The 23,194-nt window shown below is 30.3% G+C and overlaps 2 protein-coding genes and 1 long non-coding RNA gene across 3 annotated transcripts; all 3 read right to left on the reverse strand.

The window, feature by feature from the left end:
* Nucleotides 1-1,207: 1,207 nt before the first annotated feature.
* LOC111718340 (pickpocket protein 11-like) lies at nucleotides 1,208-9,007 on the reverse strand. Its single transcript, XM_023493905.1, has 5 exons — nucleotides 7,897-9,007; nucleotides 6,476-6,650; nucleotides 6,118-6,289; nucleotides 4,769-4,830; nucleotides 1,208-1,341 (listed from the first exon to the last, which is right to left on the reverse strand). Exons 1-5 carry the CDS (start codon nucleotides 8,389-8,391, stop codon nucleotides 1,208-1,210), a joined length of 1,038 nt encoding a protein of 345 aa, XP_023349673.1. The 5' UTR covers nucleotides 8,392-9,007.
* A 796-nt stretch (nucleotides 9,008-9,803) lies between these two features.
* Nucleotides 9,804-13,473, reverse strand: LOC111718341 (uncharacterized). Its single transcript, XM_023493906.1, has 4 exons — nucleotides 13,286-13,473; nucleotides 12,547-12,646; nucleotides 11,923-12,003; nucleotides 9,804-9,831 (listed from the first exon to the last, which is right to left on the reverse strand). Exons 1-4 carry the CDS (start codon nucleotides 13,470-13,472, stop codon nucleotides 9,804-9,806), a joined length of 396 nt encoding a protein of 131 aa, XP_023349674.1. The 5' UTR covers nucleotide 13,473.
* Nucleotides 13,474-18,889: 5,416 nt separating this feature from the next.
* On the reverse strand, nucleotides 18,890-23,194 carry LOC111718336 (uncharacterized). Its single transcript, XR_002769029.1, has 3 exons — nucleotides 23,011-23,194; nucleotides 20,795-20,893; nucleotides 18,890-18,969 (listed from the first exon to the last, which is right to left on the reverse strand). It is a non-coding gene; the product is annotated as an uncharacterized LOC111718336 (long non-coding RNA).

Consider the following 23,194-nt stretch of genomic DNA (forward strand, 5'->3'; position numbering starts at 1 on the left):
AGATACAAATATATAGTTTTACGTAGCTAAATTCATGAACGTAATTAGGGTGTAATGTTATCACGTAATAAATATAGGGATGTTCAGGTTTATAAATATGGGGCTTACTACGACATTTATTACATAAGGAATTGAGTCACAAAGTTAGATTTGCTAACAGCCCTATATCTTTGGAACCTTAGATATTTCAAACTATGAATTCTGCGAGATCAAATAGTCTATAAGGTTGAAATATCAAAGGTTTACGCCATCAGGTTGCAAAGATGTAAGGCTTAGCAAATTTTAGCTTGTAACCTTCCATTTGAGACTTGATAGTAGAGTTTTCATTAACAAGTAATATTATTTAATTTCTAGAATTTTGAGAAAATAAATATTAGATTAAAATCTTGTTTGTGTCTCAGACTATGCATTACATTTTTATATATGAAAATAATACATGAAATTTTGCTTGCAGGCTCTTTAAACTTAAAGCATAGTGTTAAAATTTTAGACGATAATTGTCATTTAGTTTCATAAATAATGCCCATTTGTTCCCACTACTGTCCTTAAACTCTATAATGCATTAAATGTAAGTATATAAAGCTGTCCACGGTAAAATAACTAAAATAGCTGAGATTGAAAAAGGATCTAAATTCATTAGTTTACTTAACGGGGTTGGATAAATGGAAATCTTAAAGGGACTGTAAGCGTAATTTCAAGTGACCCTCTATATGCAAAGATGGCAATGCCCGATTTACAACAGTATATATAAAAATTGAAACCTTATTCTGATAAAAATGTAAAAGATACCGGTGTTTTCCTGATACAAAAAGTGATTATTTCTGTGAGTTTCTCCATTGCTTCTTTAACGCAAGAAACCGTAAAGGAAAATAAACAGTTTAAACAGTTATTCTGATAAAAATGTAAAAGATACCGGTGTTTTCCTGACACAAAAAGTCTTTATTTCTGTGAGTTTCTCCATTGCTTCTTTAACGCAAGAAACCGTAAAGGAAAATAAACAGTTTAAAGAAAAAAACATTGATATCTAATTCATAATTGACCAGACAAAGCTTTCAAAGGTTTAGGCCGTTGTAAATTGTGCATTGCCGGCAATCTTTGCATGGAGGGTCACTTGAAATTATCCGTACAGTCGACCTTTAAATCAGATATTTTTACAGGACAATGACCCTACTGCCTTATCTTGACTTTTCTTTCNCGATACCCTGTCTTAATTTTTGGGCTCTGTTGTTGCTACAATGTACTGTGTCGGAAGAAGATATCTGTCTGTCAAGACCAGACAACTGATCGCGTTGGAGAGAGTTGGATCCGTCAGCTGAGCCTGGATCATGTTTTTTATCACGCCTTAAAATACGTTATATAGTAATAATTTATCAGTTAATAAAGTAATTTGAATCTAAATCGTTATTATTTGAGTGTAGCTCAAGTACAATGAATAAATTTATAAATAAAATAAATGTCTTAAATCTACTATAGTTTCAGAAATTTTGATGAAAGTATAAGTGCATGAAAACTACGTAAAGTATACTTTATAAAACACAACATATTAATAAAACATTTATTCAACATTCAGTTAACATCTTAAATACATGTAGCGTCTGCAGTTCAGATATGTATATACAGGGTTACCCACCAGAAATGAGACTTGAGTGGCAAGACAAACCAAAACTTTATGAATATCACGCGTAATATTTTATTTGTTTTTTGTATAATCTAAAACATATACTTAATGAATTGCATTCAGACGTAAGACACGTAAGAATAAAGACTGCATAAATTCCTTACAGTCGTCTATGTCTTCTAAAGTCTCATCCTTTGCGGACAACCCTGAATATAATAATAAGGTTTTTAATTTAGGATTATTTTTTTACATATAATATCATAATTTATTTAAAATAACATCAATATTTCATATTTTTTAATGTCATTGGAATGTTAAAGGTCTGCATGTAACAAATGCCTTACTCCAGTAAGTTCTCTTCAGTCTGTACCAATCCAGGTCTAACCTTCTTTTAAGTTTTTTAATTTAACATATTGTTTTGAATTCTGACAATTTCATTCCTTTTCTCTCCTACTTACTACATTTGTTTTATTTCCTAATATTCCTCTTAATCTTTGCAGCTAATGCTTGTATTGACCAAAATAGTAATTCAACAACACTGAAGAAAGAGAACCCAAGAAACAAACCTAAAAGAAAATTTATTCTTAATATATTTCTAATGATATTTTAAAGGCCCTCTCATTTATTTCAAGAGCAAAATCAACCAAAGAAAGCTATGCTCATTTAAATTGGTGGACAAATTCTCATTAATTTTACTTTCGTCTTATAAAATAGAATTCTAAAGTTATTCTCTATAGAGAAGTCAAAAACAGAAATCAAAAACTCTTTTAGATCAAATCTTAAAAGGCATCTTTGCGAGATTAAAGTGACTGTAAAGGAAAAATGAAAGGGGGGTATAGGATGAAACCTGAGAATCTCAGGGGTTGAAAGATACATTTAAGACACCTTTCTGATGTTTCTGTCTCAAGAAATTGATGTAAAACTGTGTCAAAATTATACGAAAATTCATATGTATCCAATTGTGTACAGAAGTTATACAACAGACATATTCTACAAATACAAAACCAATCTGAAAACCACGATATCCCACAGAAACCTGAGAATCTCAGGTTTGCTCCTGTTATAATCATTTAATTTTTATTTTGCATTTTTAATAGATAAAATTGATAATATTATTACATATAGTCTATATAGTCCGTATTACATCACCATAACTTCAGCCAATGGCAGTGCAGTATACTGGTCACATAATTTCTGTCTGTATCACATGACCAGTATACTATACTCTCATAGGTAGAATTTCTTGTGACGTAATATGGACTTTTGAATAATGTTATCAATTATATCTATTAAAAATGCAAAATAGAAATTAAAAAATTATAATGGAAGCAAACCTGAGATTCTCAGGTTTCTGTGGGATATATTCGTTTTCAGATTGTTTGCATATTTGCTGAATATGATCCGTTTAAACCTACTACTTTTATACAAAATTTTATATATATAGATTTTCGTAAAACTTCAGCCAATGGCAGTGCAGTATACTGGTCACATAATTTCCGTCTGTATCACATGACCAGTATACTACACTCTCATAGGTAGATTTTTTTGTGACGTAATATGGACTTTTAAATAATGTTATCAATTATATCTATTAAAAATGCAAAATAGAAATTAAAAAATTATAATGGGAGCAAACCTGAGATTCTCAGGTTTCTGTGGGATATAATCGTTTTCAAATTGTTTGCATATTTGCTGAATATGATCCGTTTAAACCTACTACTTTTATACAAAATTTCATATATATATAGATTTTCGTATAATTTTAACACATTTTTATATAAATTTCTTAAGACAGGAACATCCGATAGATGTATCGTTCGCAAAAATATCAAATTATCAAATGCCTAATTATGGAGTGCAAATTGCGTTTCAATTAGGCTTGCAAGCTAGAAATGTAAACAGAGAAAAATCTTAACAATGGATCATACTGCATTGTTCATCTCAAAACCGGTTAAATGTCAACAACAAAGAGTAAACAAGGAGGAGACGATGCGAGATAAGCAAAGAGAAGAAAAGAGATAAGAGAACATAAGATTAGAGAAGAAAAGAGATAAGAGAACAGAAGATTAGAGAAGAAAAGAGATAAGAGAACAGAAGAGTTATAGAAAAGAGAAGAAGAGATAAGATAAGAAAAAGAGAAGAAAAAATAGAAGAAGAAAAAGAAGAGAAGAGTAGAAAATAGAAGATAAGAGTAGAAAATAGAAGAGAAGAGAAAGAAGAAAAATAGATTGCGTGAAAGAGAGAGCATGCATTTTACAGACGCTTTATCATAAAAATATGTTTAAGAATACCTTAAACTTTAAAATTAACTTTATTGTAAAATTGTATGATATTGAAATAAAATAGTTGTCTTAACTGTTTAGTGTACAGTTTTTTGATCATTTAAAGATTTTTGATCATTTGGCATTTAATATTCTGATATTTTTGCGTTGCCTGAGTTCTCAGGTTTTATATTATACCTCCTTTCATTTTTCCTTTACAGTCCCTTTAACATTGATTACTGTTCATTTGGTGTGAACATGATAACCCGAATAAAGCGTAAGGAATGTAGTAATTGTCAATGATTTAACCCTATTCCTGCGTTTTAGTAGTTTTTTTTGTAGTTTTGTAGTTTTTTTACATAACTCAAAAAGTATTGGTCTGAAAAAAAAGGATTTAAGTCTTTACAGCTCAAAATCAAACTTCGCTTATAATTGAAAGATTGAACAAACATTATGCTCTGATATTTTATACAATCTTCCTTGTATAAAGGGTTACCCACAAAGAATGAGACTGTAAAGACGACCTGAAACTAATTGCCTAATTATTGACATGGCAACGTGAGAAACCAGTTTAAAGTTGGAGAAAATCCTAAATATAAGGATATAGACAGTATAAATTCTGTACAGTCGTCTCTAAAGCCTCATATACTTTGTGGGAAATCCTGTATATCAATACAATAAAGACGACCTTTGATGTTAATCCTGTATATCAATACAATAAAGACGACCTTTGATGTTAATTCTGATTTCTACCAAGCTTTCAAAAGAATGGATACAATTTAACAAGGAAACAAAGAGAGACTGTCAATTAACAGTTTCCCTGTTCACTTGTGATTTAAAAAAAGCTTGTTTGAACTCAAAATATAAATAATATACATGAAGTGTTTACCAAGAGTTCCACCAATGGCTGATATCTTATCTCCAACTGTCACTCTTTCAATCAACCGTTCCCTGAATTAGTTTAGCTAAAACTAAGTATTTTTTTCAATAATTAATCTAGGTATTCTATATCTATATGAATACAAATGATGTTTAAAAGTATAAAAGTATATCGACTTTTATACTGAAAACTTGGGTTTCAGACGAAACTTGGTTCCCAAGCTAGTATATTTAATAAAATATATATATGTTGAATAGGCATTATTTTATGATTTTTCTTCCTACTTCATTCGCTACCCAAACAATAAGATCTTTAAAGGTATTTTCTGAACATTTATTTTTGAATTTTAATTCAAAAAAAAATTTTAAAGTAGAGCAGTGAATTTATTCTCTGGCTGGTGTATCTTCTGAATAGCTGAATCTGTTTTCTTTTCCTCTCTTGTAGATCTTGGCATTCTAATCCCTTGTAGACAAGTAAAAACAAAATTTACACATATTTCTGTCTGTTTTTTTCATCAAATATCGCACAAATTGAACAAATATGATCATATATTTAAATGTTTATATAATTTTCACCTACTGAATGCTCCCCTATCAGAAAATTTACTTAAAAAAGAATTTAAGCCTTTGAAGCTCAAAATCAAACTTCTTCAGAAGTGTGTCTTGTTAAAAAATACAGTTAAACCTTGTCCTTGTTGGATATTTTATATCTTTTTGTTTAAAAAGTATGTAAAAGTTGAAATTAACTATTTATATATTCAAGCCTTTTTTGATTTTATTTTATCCCATGCTAAAGCTGGGGAGAAAATATAATCTAAATAGGTGAACACCTCTGAGACACAGAGAAAATTCAAGTCCAAAAACTTTATAGCACAATGTGCCAAAATAATAGTGTTATAGGTAATTTTACAAAACGTTTGTGAACTTGTCTTGTTGCAATGGCTATTTCTAGATAAAATAAGCTTTTTAAGAAAGCAGACATAAAATATAAAGCTGATTTCAATTCTATTTTCATTTCAATTGAAAAAAAATATTTTGGAAATATCCTAAATTTTGGGGAGAAAATTCAGGAACCAATCAATACTTTGTAGCATGATAATTACTCTATAGCATGTTCATGATAAAATTCACCATGCAGTGAGTAAGTTCACAATAGTTTCATAAAAATAATAAATTATCTTGCTGAAAGATTAGAAAAATAATTTCCCAATTTACAAATAGATGTATAAGTGAAAATTCTTTTAAAATAAAATCACCAATTGTATTATAAATTAAAAAGAAAATCATTCCTCTTTTCTTAAGATTGTCTTGAGATTTAATTCTAGCAGAAAGTGAAATGTTAGAATGTAAAAAAATTACTTGATGAAGTTATTGTTCTGAAAGTCAAGCAATACAGATGCTATATTTCTGCCTCTTGACTTTATCAGGCAATTTATGTAAACATTGCCTCTGCATGTGTATGGTGTTCCTTTAAAGATTGGATCCACATCTCCAGTTAGATTGGAATAGTAGATAAGCTGGCTGTTTTCTCCTATATTAAATGGTAAGCATGAGTAACGTAAACATCACTTAAGTAGTAAAAGGTATGATACATAGTTATTCTTTAACTATTCAGGTGTGATTAAAGTTCAGCCTTGTTTTTATACGGCTCTTCCCTTGTATTTTAATATGTTAGACATTTAATTTTGCTTCTGCAATATTTTATCTAATGAATCACCTTTGAAGATGTCAGCTACATAGTCAAAAAGAAATTTTTTCTTTTCATACTCTATAACTTTTGTCTCATTGTCCCAAATTGATTCCGTATCTTCGAGATCCAAGCTTAGAAGGTTTGGATTTTTAAGAACTGGGGGAATTCCAAAGATATCCAATGCAGCTTTATAAGTTACACTCTAGAGAAAAATAAAATATAGCTGAACTGGATTTGAAAGATGAAGAGATTATATCTGAGTCTGCGATCAAAGATGAGACTTAAGGCATTAAACTGCCATCACAACTAATCTAAGACTGAAAGTTATTAAAAACTTAAAACTAATTTTGCATGGTTTAATTTATTGCATTTGGTAGATTTTCATTGGTTAAAAAACTGGAACAATTTCTTAGAAAAAAATTTGCTATCCTTAGTTAGTAAATGATCAAAGTTAGAAAAATTACAAATGGCAGATTTCAAGTTTTGATTAGAATTTGAATCAACATTGAGACAAAACCAACCAAAGTTGGTTTTGTTTCATAATTTGCCTAAATCCTTTAGTTGTTTTTAAGAGCTTACAACTGTTGACACAAGCTGATTTCAGTTAATTCTTAAGTTGGGTCTAAAATGAAGATTTAAACTTGGGTTAAATAAATTAAAACTAAGGTTTTCAAAAGGGGCTCTAAAAAAGGATGAAAATAAAGAATTATGCCTTATGGTCAGAAGTGCCTAACTTATTTGTCCGCTAAGATCACAAGTTTATTGCTAATAAAATAAGTAAAATCTGTAAATGTGGATTTCATGCAATTTTTGCTGGAAACGTAAGCAAATCTTTGTGCAATATTTGCACAATTTTCGTGCAAAAATTTTCAACTGGAAACCCTAATCAGTACACACAGATCCAGGCTGCTATGAAAAGTTGCATCCATTTTTAAGACTGGGTCGACTTTAAAGTATTGCAACACCTTTGCGTTCAGTGTCTCCTCACTAACTCACTTATACTCTTTATTATTATCACTATTAAGCACTTGTTTTTAGCTTTAGATTCATAGAAGTAATTTGAAAAATTCTCATTGAATTTTAAGAGAGCATTTGAAACCTTTGAATCGTAGTGAGAAGCCAATTTAGAAATCTGGCTTTATAAAAGAGTGAGCTTACATTAGGTAGGGGTTCACTTTCAAACCCCAGCTCCGGTTATTTAAAGCAAAAGTTTTTATATGTAATTTCTTATTTGGAAAGATTTTGATACCCAATCCCATATAGCTTTGATTTTGAGATGTTTTAGTTTTAGGAAAATTATGAAAAAAAGGTGCACACATTATTTAAACAATACTGATCGAAAATCCTTCAAGAAAATGTAGAATAATATTTCATACTATTACATATATTCTATTTGTCTACTTTTAGTGGTTAATGAAGAATAGGATTACACAAATTAGGACTTATACCTCACATTCAGGGAAACAATGACATGATGGTTTAAAAGGATTGCTGAAATCAAGAAGTTGATTTGCTCTTATCGTACTTTGCTCATAGCATTTATTTCCAAAAAGGTTACAAACTGGTTCTGTTTGGTTTTCAATTTTAAGATACCATGGTAAGCAATTGCACAACTTTCTTACTATTTCTAGTTTACACTCAAATATGCAATTTATATATGAATACGTCTTGAAAAGTTTCATGTCACCAAGTTCATTTTCAAATCTGCATTTTCGATTTTCAATGCTGTATTTTCTAAGACTTTGATCAGCAGCTGTTACTTTTGCTGAAAATGGAATTCTAAATTCTGTCATGAAATTATCAGACACTTTCTCTCCTTTCTTGAGATAGATCCTATAATCTGCAGGTCCTTGAAAAAGAGGAATATCCCCTTTGGAGTGGAGAACAATATGAAAATTTTCCATTCGGTCATCCTCAAACATTGTTTTAGGAAACTCAGACATGTAAGACTAAAATAAGAAGTTTATTCATTAAAAAAGTTAGTTTCTAAAATCATTTTTACTATACCTTTTCATAAGGATCTCTTAGGTGTCTTTTTTCTATAGCCCAGTAAAAGTAAGAAAATGCATCCAAAATTAAGGTAATTCCAGTGTCAAAGGTTTCAAAAGTTCCTTTTGGTGGAAACATGTTTTGAACATCATGGTAAGTGGTGCAAATTCCAACATCTGTTATACGTTGTTCAACTGATTTACAGAATTCATAGCCATAGTAGGTTTGGTTGGAACCATCATTAAAATTTGGTTTGTTTATCTGCAGCTGGTTAAACTTGTTTACTTCAGCTCCATTCAAACAAAAAGGAACAGTCCAAGTACTGCCGTATGAAAACTTTGCTGGACTGGAAATGTAATGCAAGAGTTGAAGAATTGCTGAATCTTTAGCATGCTTTTGCATAAGTGCCATATTTTTGCAGAAATGTTCACACTTGACAGATGGCTCAGTGCATGGATCTGAGTAGACTGGAAGATTTTTGAAAAGGTTTTCATACTCATCAAGAATACAATCTTTCTCAATTTTATCCAAACTATTCCAATTGTTTCTTTTGTTGCCTTTAAAATTTGAAATTCTTGTTTCAACAACTGCACGACTGCCTAAGCAATTTATAAAATGAAATGCGTATACTGTTCCCATATCAGAAGTCCAACAATCAAAACATTAATCAATCAAGCTCAATTTCTATCTGTATATGGATAGATTTGGCTTGTCTTGGTGTAAAGGGTGGAAATGATAAGGTAATTTTATGGTAATTCACAGATGAAAAAAGAAAAATCTGCAAAACTTCTCAGAGTTATTTTAGAGGAAAAATATTTTACAAACTCAACATCATCATGCATCTGTCTGATTATCTTTTTCATGCACTTTGTATAGTATTGATTACCTAAAACAACCATTATATCTAAAGCATCAACTAAGCTCCATGTCAAATCTTTTTCTCCAGTTACATCTTGTAGTAAAATGCGCAGCAGATCATTTACTTCTCTTTCAGTGTTTTCAACTAGCTCTTCAGTTAAAAAATAGTTCTTCTTGGCAAAATCATATTTCGCAAAAAAGACCACAAAATCTCCAAGGTTCTTGATTTTTTCAAACTTGTATGATGAAAGCATGGTTAGTTCTTTGAATGTTTTGGAAATTTTTAACCAAGGGTTAAAGTCCTAATAAATAATTTTATGGCAAATTAAAAAGCATTTTTGTAAAGATAAAAGTATAAAAATCCTTACTACCATATTGCTTGGTTTGGCATTCACAGTAGAGTTTATATTCATAATCATTTCCCAGTCAATATGTGGTTTCTGTTCTATTCTAAGTAGGGATTGCCAATCAAAGCTGGAAGTTTTCGTCATTGAAAAAGTCTCTTGATTTAGTTCTGACTTGGGCACATACATTTCCTTAAATATTATCAATTTGACAAATTTAAAAGATTTCTTTCAATATTTTTACTTTCATCACTCACAGGGCATCCTGAACACCAGTCCGATCATGATGCATGATCCAAATAAGTACGAAGTACTTGCTGGTACCCCCCAGTAAAGTCTTATAGTACTGTATATATCTTTTTCTTCATAATTTTAAGGCTAAATTGATGCTGTGAATTCTATTTCAGAAAAAGAAACCATAACTATTCATTAAGTGTTTTTTCTTCTTAAGTATTCCTTAAATATTATTAAAATATTATTGAAAAGAAAAAAAATCATTAAAAAAGATAAAAGGAGATAAATTCTTGCCTCAACAGTTCTTGGTTTGGCATTAACAGTTGAATTTATCATTTCCCTGTTAATTTCTCGTTTTTGCAGAGTTCCAAGTTGGAACCACCAGTCTAAGTTGGGGGTTGCTGTTTTTGGAGTTGTTGTTTGAATCACTGAAGACAGAGGCATAAACATCTCCTGCAGATTTAAAAAATTTAAAAAAATTATAACAAATAGAGAACTTGGTTAGCGCAGTTCAACAGTATTAGTAGGATTAAGCCCAAGATTAAAAAGCTTAGACCCAATGTTGAGTCTTGTTCTAATCAAATCCTGGAATTTGCCAATTCCAACCATAAAAATTTGCCGAATACAATATAAAACCAGTTTCATAAACCCAATGAAAGGAAAAAATCCCAAGCTTGTGTAATAAATTAGTTTCAGAAACAGCTTAGACCTGAGTTTTAATTTCTCTAATTTTTTATCACAAGCTTGGGTTGGATATCTCTGACTAGGTTCTTGGCTTTCATTGTTGTGTTCATTGTTAACTTACATCTACCTGTAAAACCGAATCAAATGGGGACTCCCTTACACCTCTTTCAATAATTTCAACAACAAGAAGATCCAAAAAGGTGCTGAGCCAAAAAAAATTAGATGGTGTATCAGAATTGATGTTTTTTGTTATATGACATGCAAACCCAGAATTAAGACATCCATAATCTTCAATTTCTTGAGACCGGATATGCTTTCTGTTTACTTTGTACTTGCTCAAAGTTTTATTGGCAAGTACATTGTTGGTTATCATTCTGCTTGTCATTTGAATCACATACATGGCAAAGTTGCAGATTTCCCTAGTTAAAAAGTTAAGATTTACACATTTGGTATTCGGACCAAAAATCAGAACTTTTCTTTTTACAGCATCTCAGGATAGTTAGTAGTTTAATTCTTGTTTTAGAGGTCATTTATAGCTTTAATTTAGGGATTAAGCAATTACCCTTAAATTCATAAGTATCCACATTGAAGTTTGAGATCAAGCAATCAAGTGTTACAATTAATCCTTTTTTTTCATTCATTAATTAAGTTGCTTTTTTTACAGGATCTGGTCGATATAAAAAAATTTAAATCTTTTAAAATCTTCTGAAAATTATTTTCTTTTCATTAACAGTTCAATCCCTTTCTAAACAAGTTTTTTGTTTTAAAAAAAGGAATTTTCATGTAAATATTAACAGCGTTTTTATCTGGCGAATACAAAAATTACAGATTATAACCAAGGAGTATGAAATAAATGACAAGACCCATCCTATCATATGTTTATAGATGCTTTGCAGATGGGTTACTACATTAGTAAAATAATTGTTAAAGGACGTCTTTTAATTCTTTAAATGCGGTTTTTTACTATACCATATTAAATAAAACCTATTTTTATATAATATATAAATATTCTTGTATATCTAATATTTTTGAATCTTCAAAAAAATATATTCATCCTAATTTTTTCCCTGTTAAATGTATACAATAATCTATTCTGAATACATGTGTGTGGTTTTTGTACATCAGACAAATATTTCTTATTCAAATGAAGTAAGTACTGCATCTAGATAATTATTGGTAGGACAGGCCGCGTCATTTAAATCTCCCCTATATTCCATACTCCTTGAGTATAAACTATAAAAGTTCTCTTACAAATTATACCTTACACATTCAACAAGCAGGGCAATATTTTTCAAAAAGATTCTCTTAAAATTTGATATCTTGGTAAAATTTGAAAACTCTTTAAAATGGATCTTTCATCAATACCTGTTCTGTAGATAAAATTTCAAATGTTGACATTCTTCATAATCATTTATAGTAGTGGCATCCACGTTTTCAATTTTAAGTCTAATCACATAAATTTTTGATAATTATTTATCGTATGCTGTTCTGCTATGCAAAAGATCAATTAATGAACCAATTAAATCAATTTTATTTTAACTTTAAAGTTATCCAATGGGGAGAACATTTATAATCAAGCTCTGTTCTGTGATAATAATATAGTCATAAACTATGAAAGCAGAAAAAAAGATTTTCCTGTTTTAGTCTTTCAAAAATAAATGTCACCAAAGAAATTGTAATTTGTGACTGTAATAACTCTAAAAATGTGCCCTGATAATCTGCTTAATTACTGACTAGCTTCACCCGGGTTTTAAAAAAATAAATCTGTTATTCTATGTCATCCCCGGGCCCTGCAGATGCAGTTCCCGACGTTTCTTATGAAATCTCAAAAATTGTTAACACTATTCTTATCATGAACAAATCAGCCAATATGGTCCAACATTTAGGCCAGCTAAAGAAAACATATATATATCTATTAATATATATATATATTAATTTATTATTCAATCAAAAAACAAAATTATATGCTTATACATATAAACATATTACCTTAAGAGAGTATTGTATGATTGATTTAGCCTATTTTTATAATCATCTTTAAATTCCATTTCATTAAGGAACATTCGAATGCCTGGCCAAATTGTTAATCCTAGAAAGGTTACAAGCAATGGAAAAATGAAAAAAAATCATTAAATATTTATACTCGTTTTGAAATGTATATCAGCGTGATTTGAGTAAATGGCACTAGGACCAGTTATTTGCAAAATGTTAGTGCTTTGCATGCATGTCTTTACTGCATATAATTATCCCTGTTCAGCAAAGCATGAATGCTACAGCTAATGCATCTGCTCTCATCTCAATTTTCTTTGATGAAGAGTAAATAGATTCTATAGTATAATAGATGGCAACGAACAATTTCAACTCAGTTTCTGTGACCGACAAAATTATTAATCATAGTGATAATTTTAAAATAAAGTGCTTTTCTTACAGTAAAATAAGCGCAATTTTATGTTTTTATTTTTTCAGCTTTTAAACTTTTTTATCTAATCTTGGAAAACATGTCATCTAATGTGAGAAAATTTCGTTTTCCTTGTTAATTTTTTTGTTGCACAATTGTACTTAAAAATCTAGTTGATGAAGAGTTTGAAAGAAAACAGCCAGAGAATATTTAAAAGAAATTTATTAAAAATTAACGAAAAAGTGATTTTTTAGATTGAAAGTTAGATTATAACAATTTATTAATTGCCTCCTTTTTGAAAAATATGTCCAATGCAAGGACAATGTTTACCTGATGGGCAAATAGTTACACTTGGATACGGAATATCTTGTTTTGGAACATTCTCAACTACAGTGTCAAAGGGTCTGTCCTCCCAACCAACATATAAATCCTTGAGCTGACTAACAGCTATACTGAGCAGGGCGAGAAACATCCCGTACCAAATACATTTCTTAAAAATCTCAAGACGAGAAATCATATTTTACTTTTATCTGAAATATAAAAAATTTGGCATGGTAACAGCTTTGGACTGATTTAAAATTACAGTACTCATAAATGTTGGTGTTTAAAATAAATTTTCATAAATTTCATATGGCCTTGCCTTTTATGCCGAGTCCATTTGCGCCTGATCCAATCAGGGTTCAGTCATGTGTTTGTTGTCTATTCTGAACCAAAAGAAATAGTATAACGGTAAAATCTATCTTTCTATCTATCTCATTATCCACTCAGAGTTATGAATCCTTCAATCAGTGCGAAGTAGGTGGAAATATTTACTTCAACTGAAAATATAGTGGGCCTAGGGAATGTTACCTGTGCCCGCGATTTAAAAACTTCGGCTCGAGACGTAATTCCTTAAACTCGACTTTAAGACACAATCGTCGATCCAACTCTGACGAAAGCTTGTGTCACATGATTGACAGCTGCAAAATCTTCGGATCGACTTAAGGAGTTAGGTCCAATGAAAATAAAACCGACCTTAGTAGGGTTTAGTGGAGATTAAGGCTCAATGTTGAATCTTGTTCTCATAAAAACCCGGAATGCGTCAATTCCTACCATGAAAATCTGCCAAATAGAATATTAAAACGGTTTTTAAACTCAACTCTGTGGAAAATAAGATGCAGCTTGAATCCGAAAGCTCAAGGCGCAAAAAAGGCCCAACGACAGCTTAGACCCGAGCGTATTTTCCCGAATTGTTTAAATCTCGGGCTCTGATTCACAACGGTTTCCTTGAAACTGTTATCTAATCTATAATGTGGAAGATATTTTCGTTTTTCTAGGTGTATCTAAATGTTTTAGAGCTCATAAATCCTATATAATTTCCTGCGGTATAGAAATACAAAATTGGAAATGGTAATTTCTGATAATGGAATGTAGCAGATATTTAGATTTTTAATTAAATGATTATATGGAACTCTTTGAAACTGTTCCCGCATATTCATGGCTATTTTTTATTTTCGCAAATACTGAGATTTACGCAGATAAGTATAAAATCCGTCGAAATGTCAAGACGACATTTGATAAATTCTTTCGATGTATTGCTCATTTTGGGTTTAACTGTATGCAATTCATACTTGATTGTACAAAAAGGTTCAGGGTACCGTTGTAAATCGGACATTGTTTTTTTTCATGGAGGGAATTACTATAAATATGAACAGTAGTATTGACCTGGGCAACGCCGTGACGGGGTACCCAAGCCAATTTCTAATTATACTAGTCTTTTAGAACACTTTTTATTTATATAATCATTTTAATTGTTCTCCACATCATAATTTTTATTCGTCGACATTTTTTCCCGGGCAACAGTTTTCTAATTTTACCGGTCACAAGCCTTCTTCCCTTCGGTCTTGTGACCATGAGTTTCCTTCACAAAATGGGGCCCAATCGGTTCAGCTGTTTTGACCTGGACAAGGCAGCCAAATTATAGTACTTAGATTATCAATTAGATTTGTTGATAAGAAAACTGAATAGTTGTCTTGAAACCCTCGCCTCGTTCTATTTTTTTATTCTATTTTTAGTTTGAAATAATAAATATTTGTAACACAAAGATATGGAAGATAAAAAAATTTATAAAAAATTCTGCGCCAATACATTTTTCGAAGTTTATAATGTAAAGAAAAAAATTAGATTTGTTGAAAGTAAAAAGTTCCTTAACTGCCATTTTGTAAATATTTTTCTGTTATAAGAGACGTCAAAATATGAGTAGTTTTGCGCTTATACATTTAGTGTTTAATGGGACCTTTCATGCAACTGTTCACAACGGTGCCATTGAAACCCATCCAATCAATGTGGAATGTTCTGTCGTTTTCTGGTTTAAATGTGTTTATTTCTGATAATTCCTTTATTTGTTTTAATATAGTAGAAATGCGCGAGTCACTTTTGTAGAGAAACCATTATTGAAAATATTTAGTTTTTAAGATTCATACTTGATCAAACAAAGATTTTAATGGTATCATTGTGATTGGAGCATTGCCAAGGTACTAATGCAAGGAAAGTTATTTTAGTGGTGTACGCATTTTTGTACTTTGGGCGATAAGGTAAACACAAGACGGATATCACATCAGCCTGACATGGAATCAATTTTCACAAAAATAATCTATGAGATATTCTGGTCATAGGAAACTATTATGTGAATTTTTAAAATTATCAAAATTAAATGCTTTTATCTTCCTCGGACACTAGACGAACACTAATGCATACAAATTCTGCCCAGAGAGAACTGGTTTCGATATGAACGCAGAGTATACGCAACTGCAATTAACTTTCCTTGCATTAGTACCTTGAGTATTGCCATCTTTGTTTAGAATATATGCATGAACTTTACTAGTTCTGGTAGGCATGCCTTTCAAGGGACAACTAAACACTTTTTGTTTACCAAGGGTTGAAATAATTAATTATTTTTTTATTTTAAATTACATCTTCTAAAAAAAACTTATTTATGCTTTGAAAAAGTGTAATTTTTTTTAATTTTCAAAAGGAAGAATTAATATTTATGTCCTAAAGGTTCAGTTTTTTAGATGATGGTTTAGGTAAATATTTAACACTTAACTTTTAATATAATAATAATGAGAAAGGTAAACACAAAACACCTTCTAAATAAACATTTTTAATCATATAAAAGTGCATTTTTTATTTGAAAGTTTCAAAAATGCAAAGCAGATATTGAGTTCTTACCAGTTCTAACCAGTAAAAAACGGAATGAATTCGTTAGATTTTTTATTTGTAACTGTTAGCTGCTAACATTTTTATATATAGATTAAAAATTACAACTTCAAAAAATCAGTTGACATAATTCTGATTAAAAATATAACAAATACAAGTTTGTTTCCCATAAATCTACCTTTTATCCCACGCAATGTCGTCTTTACCACCCCCCTCCTCTTGGAGAACTTAAAACAAAGAATACTTATTAAAAATAATTATCAAAATTAAATAAATAATTATTCAATCCATAATAATTCTTCTTAAACAAAAGGGTTTTTATTTTTAGAAGTAAGATGCAAATGTTTAGACGGATCCATTAAATCCTCTGATTATCCTCTGATCATTCATTAATTTCCATGACACACACAACTAGTAAATTACCCAATTAAACATTTTATATAACAATATTTTTTTACTTAAACTGTATTTTTGCATGTTTGAAATAAACCTGTTAGTATATGTATTTGCAACTTGTGTCCGAGCTAAGGAGCTTTAAACCTAATCACCGACGCACCGCTTAAAGGGAGTGACCGGCTATGTAAGGTAATTGAACTAAGTATGCAGTGTTGTCGAAAACTTCTTTAGGATTCATTTGAGACATATTTCGCTTTTTAAAGATCTGTAAATCCTGAGTTTGAGCGCAAATTCGACGTTCAAAACTCCTGATTTGGGGGTGGATACGCTTTCAGAATTATTTTTTTTTTAAATTATTAAATAACGACAACGAAAAATAAAGTAAAAATTTTACAGCAATCTAATTAGATGGCTAGGAACATATTTCACAAAAGAAATTTGTCAATAAATCAATGCTAAAATCGATTATTTTGTTTTCATTATTATATTGAATTTCTAATTTTCTTTGAATTTATTCGCAGATTTCTTCAAATTCTTTAAATGTCGTCTTTTCAATAATAATTATAGAAAATCTGCGAACATCTTTGTGAATAACGAGAAACTAGAATAATGAGATAATAGAAACTAATAATTGAACAAGATTACTTATTTTCGATGATAAGATTAATTTTTATTTTCTCAAAATGTTCCTAAACATGACGTCTGTAGTTTATTGTAGAATATTTTTACATTTTATGTCGTCGTTAATTAATAATTTAAAAAAAAACTAATTCTGAAAGCCTATCCACCCCTAAATCAGGAGTTTTGAACGTCGAATTTGCGCTCAAACTCAGGATTTACAGACTTTTGAAAAGTGAAATATGAAATATGTCTCAAATGAATCCTAAAGAAGTTTTCCACAACACTGCGTCCTCAGTTAAACTACCTTACATAGCCGGTCACTCCCTTTAAGTTTCAACAAAATTGCATTCCGCTAACTAAAAATGAACATAAAACGATAAGATCGAACAGCATACCAATTTGATTTTCCATATTCAAAACCTTGAATAACGTTTTTATTTTGTACTAATACCAAAATATTAAACAACGACAAAAAAACTATCTGAAAATTGAAATTAATCCTTTACCTTGAAGATTAAAAAATTGAAATGACCCTCTATGCAAAAATGTCAATGCCTGATGACGTATCCTTAAAATCTCTGTCTGATCAAGTAGGCTTATTTTTAATTGAACATTTTAAACCCTAGAAAATGACAATATCTTTCACATTATTGATCAGATAAAGGTTTAAAGGTACCGTTAAGAATTTGGCATTGCCACTAGCAGGTTCACTTGAAATTATGCGTACAGTCTCTTTTAAAATAGCGTTTAATTGAATAATAATAATTTGTCTCAATGCCAAAAATAAAAGTTTCCAGTATTAAGAACAGACTGTAAAAAGAGCTAAATAAATTTCGCACAGTCTTCACTGAAGTTCAATCGTTTGTGGATATTCGTATACCTTCACTTAGGACTAGGCTAAGTTCTTTAACCCTATCACGATTGGAGGATTTTTTTTCTGAATAACGTATAAAGGGCTTAAATTAGAACGCTAAAACAACTTCACTTTTTCATCTTCAGAGTGTGAACAAATTTTGCTATACATTTTTTCTTTACACATAGGGTAGGGTGGATGACGATCAAACGGCTGGTCGGTGTTTCTAAAAATCAGAAATGGTTAATTTATATTAATTATGATACTAGACCAAAATTTATATATTTGAAAAGCCCTTGAAAAATTGATATAATAACATGTGTCACATGTTAATATTTGTCAAAAATAAAAATAGCTATTTTTGAACATTTTTTCGACGTACTTTTTGAACTTTTTAAACCCTCCCTTTTAATCAACAACTTAGAAAATGTTCGATTTGCTAAATGAACAGTGTACTTGATCGTTACTTTAATTTAAGTAACATGAACGAACAAATTATAAGTACTTCTAGTAAATTCTGTTTATTTATAGCCGTACTTATCAATATTAGGTAGGCACCATACCAAATAACCCTCAACCCTAATTAAAAATAGCGATATTAATTCTTTTTTACATTCAGTTAAAGAAAGGATAAAATTTTTTAAATTTTTCATAAATTGTCAAAAAAAAATTTTAAATAATTATCATTTACTAAATAAAATTTATTCTTTAAATTCTGAACTCATTTTTCTGTTTTTTTCAATCATACTTTTTTTACAAAAATAATAAGAAACATCATGAACCGAATCACATTTTTCAAAAATTAAAAATTATTGTTTTCTTCTTTTAATTTCTATTGAATATATATACTACCTACTACCAACTACATACTACCAACCTGATAAGAATCATATTGAAAGATTGAACAAGACCCATGACAAAATTCGTCTTGGCATTCAATACAGACCTGAAAAATGTTTTCAAATTTATAATGAAAAAAATATCTAATCCAAATATGTTTATTGATCATAACGTAATATTTATGAATCTGTAGTAAAAATCGAGTAGTTTTCTCGGTTGATTTAATTATTTGTTTGATCAATGATCATACCTCATGAAAACCTTCCCCGATTTGCCTCAAACTTCAATAGGGGAACTCGATAATACTCGATAATAAATTAGTATAAAAGGCACACAAAGTGCTTTTACCGTTAATCGTAGTGCTATTCGCCTCAAAAGTGAAATCGGAGTTTTTAACGAATGTTGGGTTTATGGCATGAGGTTCAAATCTTTATACCGAATCATCTTATAGAAAAAGAAACTAAAAAACAGATTATACAATTCTAATTTAAATTTTCTGTATTTCTTTTTGTAATTCTAATGCTTTGCAAATATTACATGAAAAAACATAAATATTAAACAATCCCCCTCAAATATTCTTCCTCTCCTCCTTTAATAGGGTAGGGTGGATGACGATCAAACGGCTGGTCGGTGTTTCTGGACATTGTTTTTTTTCATGGAGGGAATTACTATAAATATGAACAGTAGTATTGACCTGGGCAACGCCGTGACGGGGTACCCAAGCTAATTTCTAATTATACTAGTCTTTTAGAACACTTTTTATTTATATAATCATTTTAATTGTTCTCCACATCATAATTTTTATTCGTCGACATTTTTTTATTTTCTAATGGACAAGACACAGTGATCCAAAAATCTCACACAATAATCGTAAAGAATTTTGCCAATTTCTTCTGAAAACTAAAACTTGAAGTTTCAAGTAACCTTGCTTACAAAGATGCCAAATGCCTGATTCACAACGGTACCCTTGAATCTTTATCTGATTAATAATGTGGAAGATATTGCTTATATGTTTTTCTGAAGTAGAAAAGCGCATATCACTATATTGTATAAGCACACTGCACCGTATACAATTGAAAATAATCAGTTTACATCGATATTTAATTCATTCAAAACTTTTAAGGGTATCGCTGTGAATCGGGCATTGGCATTTTTTCACAGAGGATTACTTGGAATTACGCTTACAGGCCCTTTTAAAAAATGTTACAGGATCTTTGACTCTATGCAAGGAAAAATGAAAATTATATTTCTCCCAACGAAAATATTCTCAAAGTTCAATAACTGGAAAATTAACTCAAATCCATGGTAAATTTGTAGATGGATAGATATTTATAAGATTGAAGGATAGTTAGGCAGACAGATAAACAATGAATAGACAAAAAGAGATTTATAAAGTAAGATACTGGGTCTTCTCGATGCGAAAACGATTTTTAGGATAGATTGTCATTAGCTTTTAGGAGAACTAAGATATCTTTAAAAATAATGGAGTTATTAGCGTTTGAAAGATAGATAGATACTAGATAGATAGATGGATAAATAGATGGATATATAAATGGATAAATAGATGGATACATAAATGGATAAATAGATGGATAAATAGATGGATACATAGATGGATAAATAGATGGATAAATAGATAGGAAGAAAGATAGATAGACAAGTATAGATGTTATATACTTTCCAAAAGGCATTTTTCAAATCATCAACTTCCCGAGCGCGCGAGCCTTTCCTCCTTAGTCACAGCGTTCGATCAGCCCCATTGCATGCAGCTGAGGCGGATAAGAAGGCCTAACATAACCATACATGCACATTCAAGAAGTTGATTCTTGGAAAGATTGTTCATTGGGAAGTCGCCCTTGAGAAAATGCCTTTGGAAAATTACCTAAAATAATAGAATAGCCTAAAAAATAGATAGATAGAAAGTTATTTACCTTAATAAGCTTCTGTGCTACTCCTCCCTTGCTTTCACTTGGGTTTTTTATAATTATGTCCGGGTCCTTTCCACCTACACTTTCCAGGTACTCCCTTTCCTAGATATATTTTAGATATACTCCCTTTTATACATAGGTCTCCCTTTCCTAGATATATTTTAGATATACTCCCTTCTATACATAGGTACTCCCTTTCCTAGATATATTTTAGATATACTCCCTTCTATACATAGGTACTCCCTTTCCTAAATATATTTTAGATATACTCCCTTCTAACACAGGTACTCCATTTCCTAGATATATTCTAGAAATGCTCCCTTCCATAAATAGATACTACCTTTCCTAGATATATTCTATATATACTCCCTTCTATACATAGCTACTCCCTATCCTAGATATATTTTAGATATACTCCCTTCTATATATAGGTACTCCCTTTCATAGATATATTTTATATATACTCCCTTCTATACATTGGTACTCCCTTGCCTATATATATTCTAGATATACTCCCTTCTATAATAAATAGATACTACCTTTCCTAGATATATTTTAGATATACTCCCTTCTATAATACATAGATACTACCTTGCCTGGATATATTCTATATGTACTCCCTTCTATACATAGGTACTCCCTTTCCTAGATATATTTTAGATATACTTCCTTCTAAATACATAGATACTACCTTTCCTAGATATATTTTAGATATACTCCATTCTATAATAGATAGATACTACTTTCCTAGATATATTCTAGATAAACTCCCTTCTAAAATACATAGATACTACCTTTCCTAGATATATTTTAGATATACTCCCTTCTATAATACATAGATACTCCCTTTCCAAGATATATTCTAAATAAACTCCCCTCTATACATATGTAATCTCTTTGCTAGATAACTTCTAGATTATACCAAATCTAGTTGTAAAAGTTGTTTTTGCATTTTTTAATTTACAATTTTTTTCATTTATTATTATAAACACGGCTTTACATACGTCGACTAAGACTTATTTGTTACCATAGTCTAGCTTTAGATACGAAATCAAATGTAGACATAAGAAAAAGACCAAACTTATGAAAGTTATTGAGACAAGTTGATTTTATATTGGAGCCACAGACTCAACTCTTGTAAACCCTTTATCGTTGCAACCGGATGGTGTATCTCTTTCATATTTTAAGCTTTGATAGTTTGATTTAACATAATTTATAGGTTAAAATATCTAATGTCTAAAACATTGGGTAGCAAAGATATAGGGATTAGAAAATTAGATTTTGTGGCCAAGACTCAATTCCCTTGCTTCAATTTGAAGGGTTGTAGAAAGTATAAACTAAATCTGTGGATATCAAACTTCTCCAAATGCGAGTTCTTTAAATTTTGGAGTTATTATAACCCCCCCCCCCTATGGCCCAATTTATAAATAGCTTATATTAAAAATAATTAATTTGGACAAACAGCGAGAGTCATGCAGAAATAGAGGAATTGAGAAATAGAGGAATAGAGGAATAGAGGAATAGGGTAATAGCGTAATAGATGAAGAGAGGAATACAGGAATAGAGGAATAGAGGAATATAGCATATTAGCGTAATAGAGGAATAGAGGAATGGCATAATAGCGTAATAGAGGAATAGAGGAATGGCATAATAGCGTAATAGAGGAATAGAGGAATGGCATAATAGCGTAATAGAGGAATAGAGGAATAGAGGAATAGAGGAATAGCATAATAGCGTAATAGAGGAATAGAGGAATAGAGGAATAGCATAATAGCGTAATAGCGTAATAGAGAAATAGAGGAATAGAGGAATAGAGGAATAGAGGAATAGAGGAATAGAGGAATAGAGGAATAGAGGAATAGAGTAATAGAGTAATAGAGGAATAGACGAATAGAGGAATAGACGAATAGAGGAATAGAGGAATAGAGCAATACAGGATCGAATAGAGAAATAGAGGAATAGAGTAATAGAGAAATAGAGGAATAGACGAATAGAGGAATAGACGAATAGAGGAATAGTGTTTTTGATGTTGCTTTACTAGTAAATTATTGAATACGTATCAAGTTAAATTGTTCTGTTTACACCGCACAATTTATGTGTATCATGCTCATTGGACTTTTTAGACATAACTTGAGTTTTAAAGTCGTCTTCTTATTCCAGAATTTTTTGGTTTTCACTGTCCAAATACATTTAACAAAATAATAATAATTCAAAATTACCTTTTTTCTTGTTCCCAGTCGTAGCTTATCAAGTTCCACAAGCTGAAAAAGGAAAAAGCATAAATGTTGATAATTTGATTTTAAAGTTCTCTCGCACAGGCCCTCAATCGAGAAATTAAAGTTTCTTTTTTTATTCACTTGTCGTAATTTTATGTGACACTCAATTAAAAAAAATAAAGGTATG

Source organism: Eurytemora carolleeae, unplaced genomic scaffold (assembly GCF_000591075.1).
Source record: "Eurytemora carolleeae unplaced genomic scaffold, Eaff_2.0 scaffold179, whole genome shotgun sequence".
NCBI lineage: Eukaryota > Metazoa > Arthropoda > Copepoda > Calanoida > Temoridae > Eurytemora > Eurytemora carolleeae.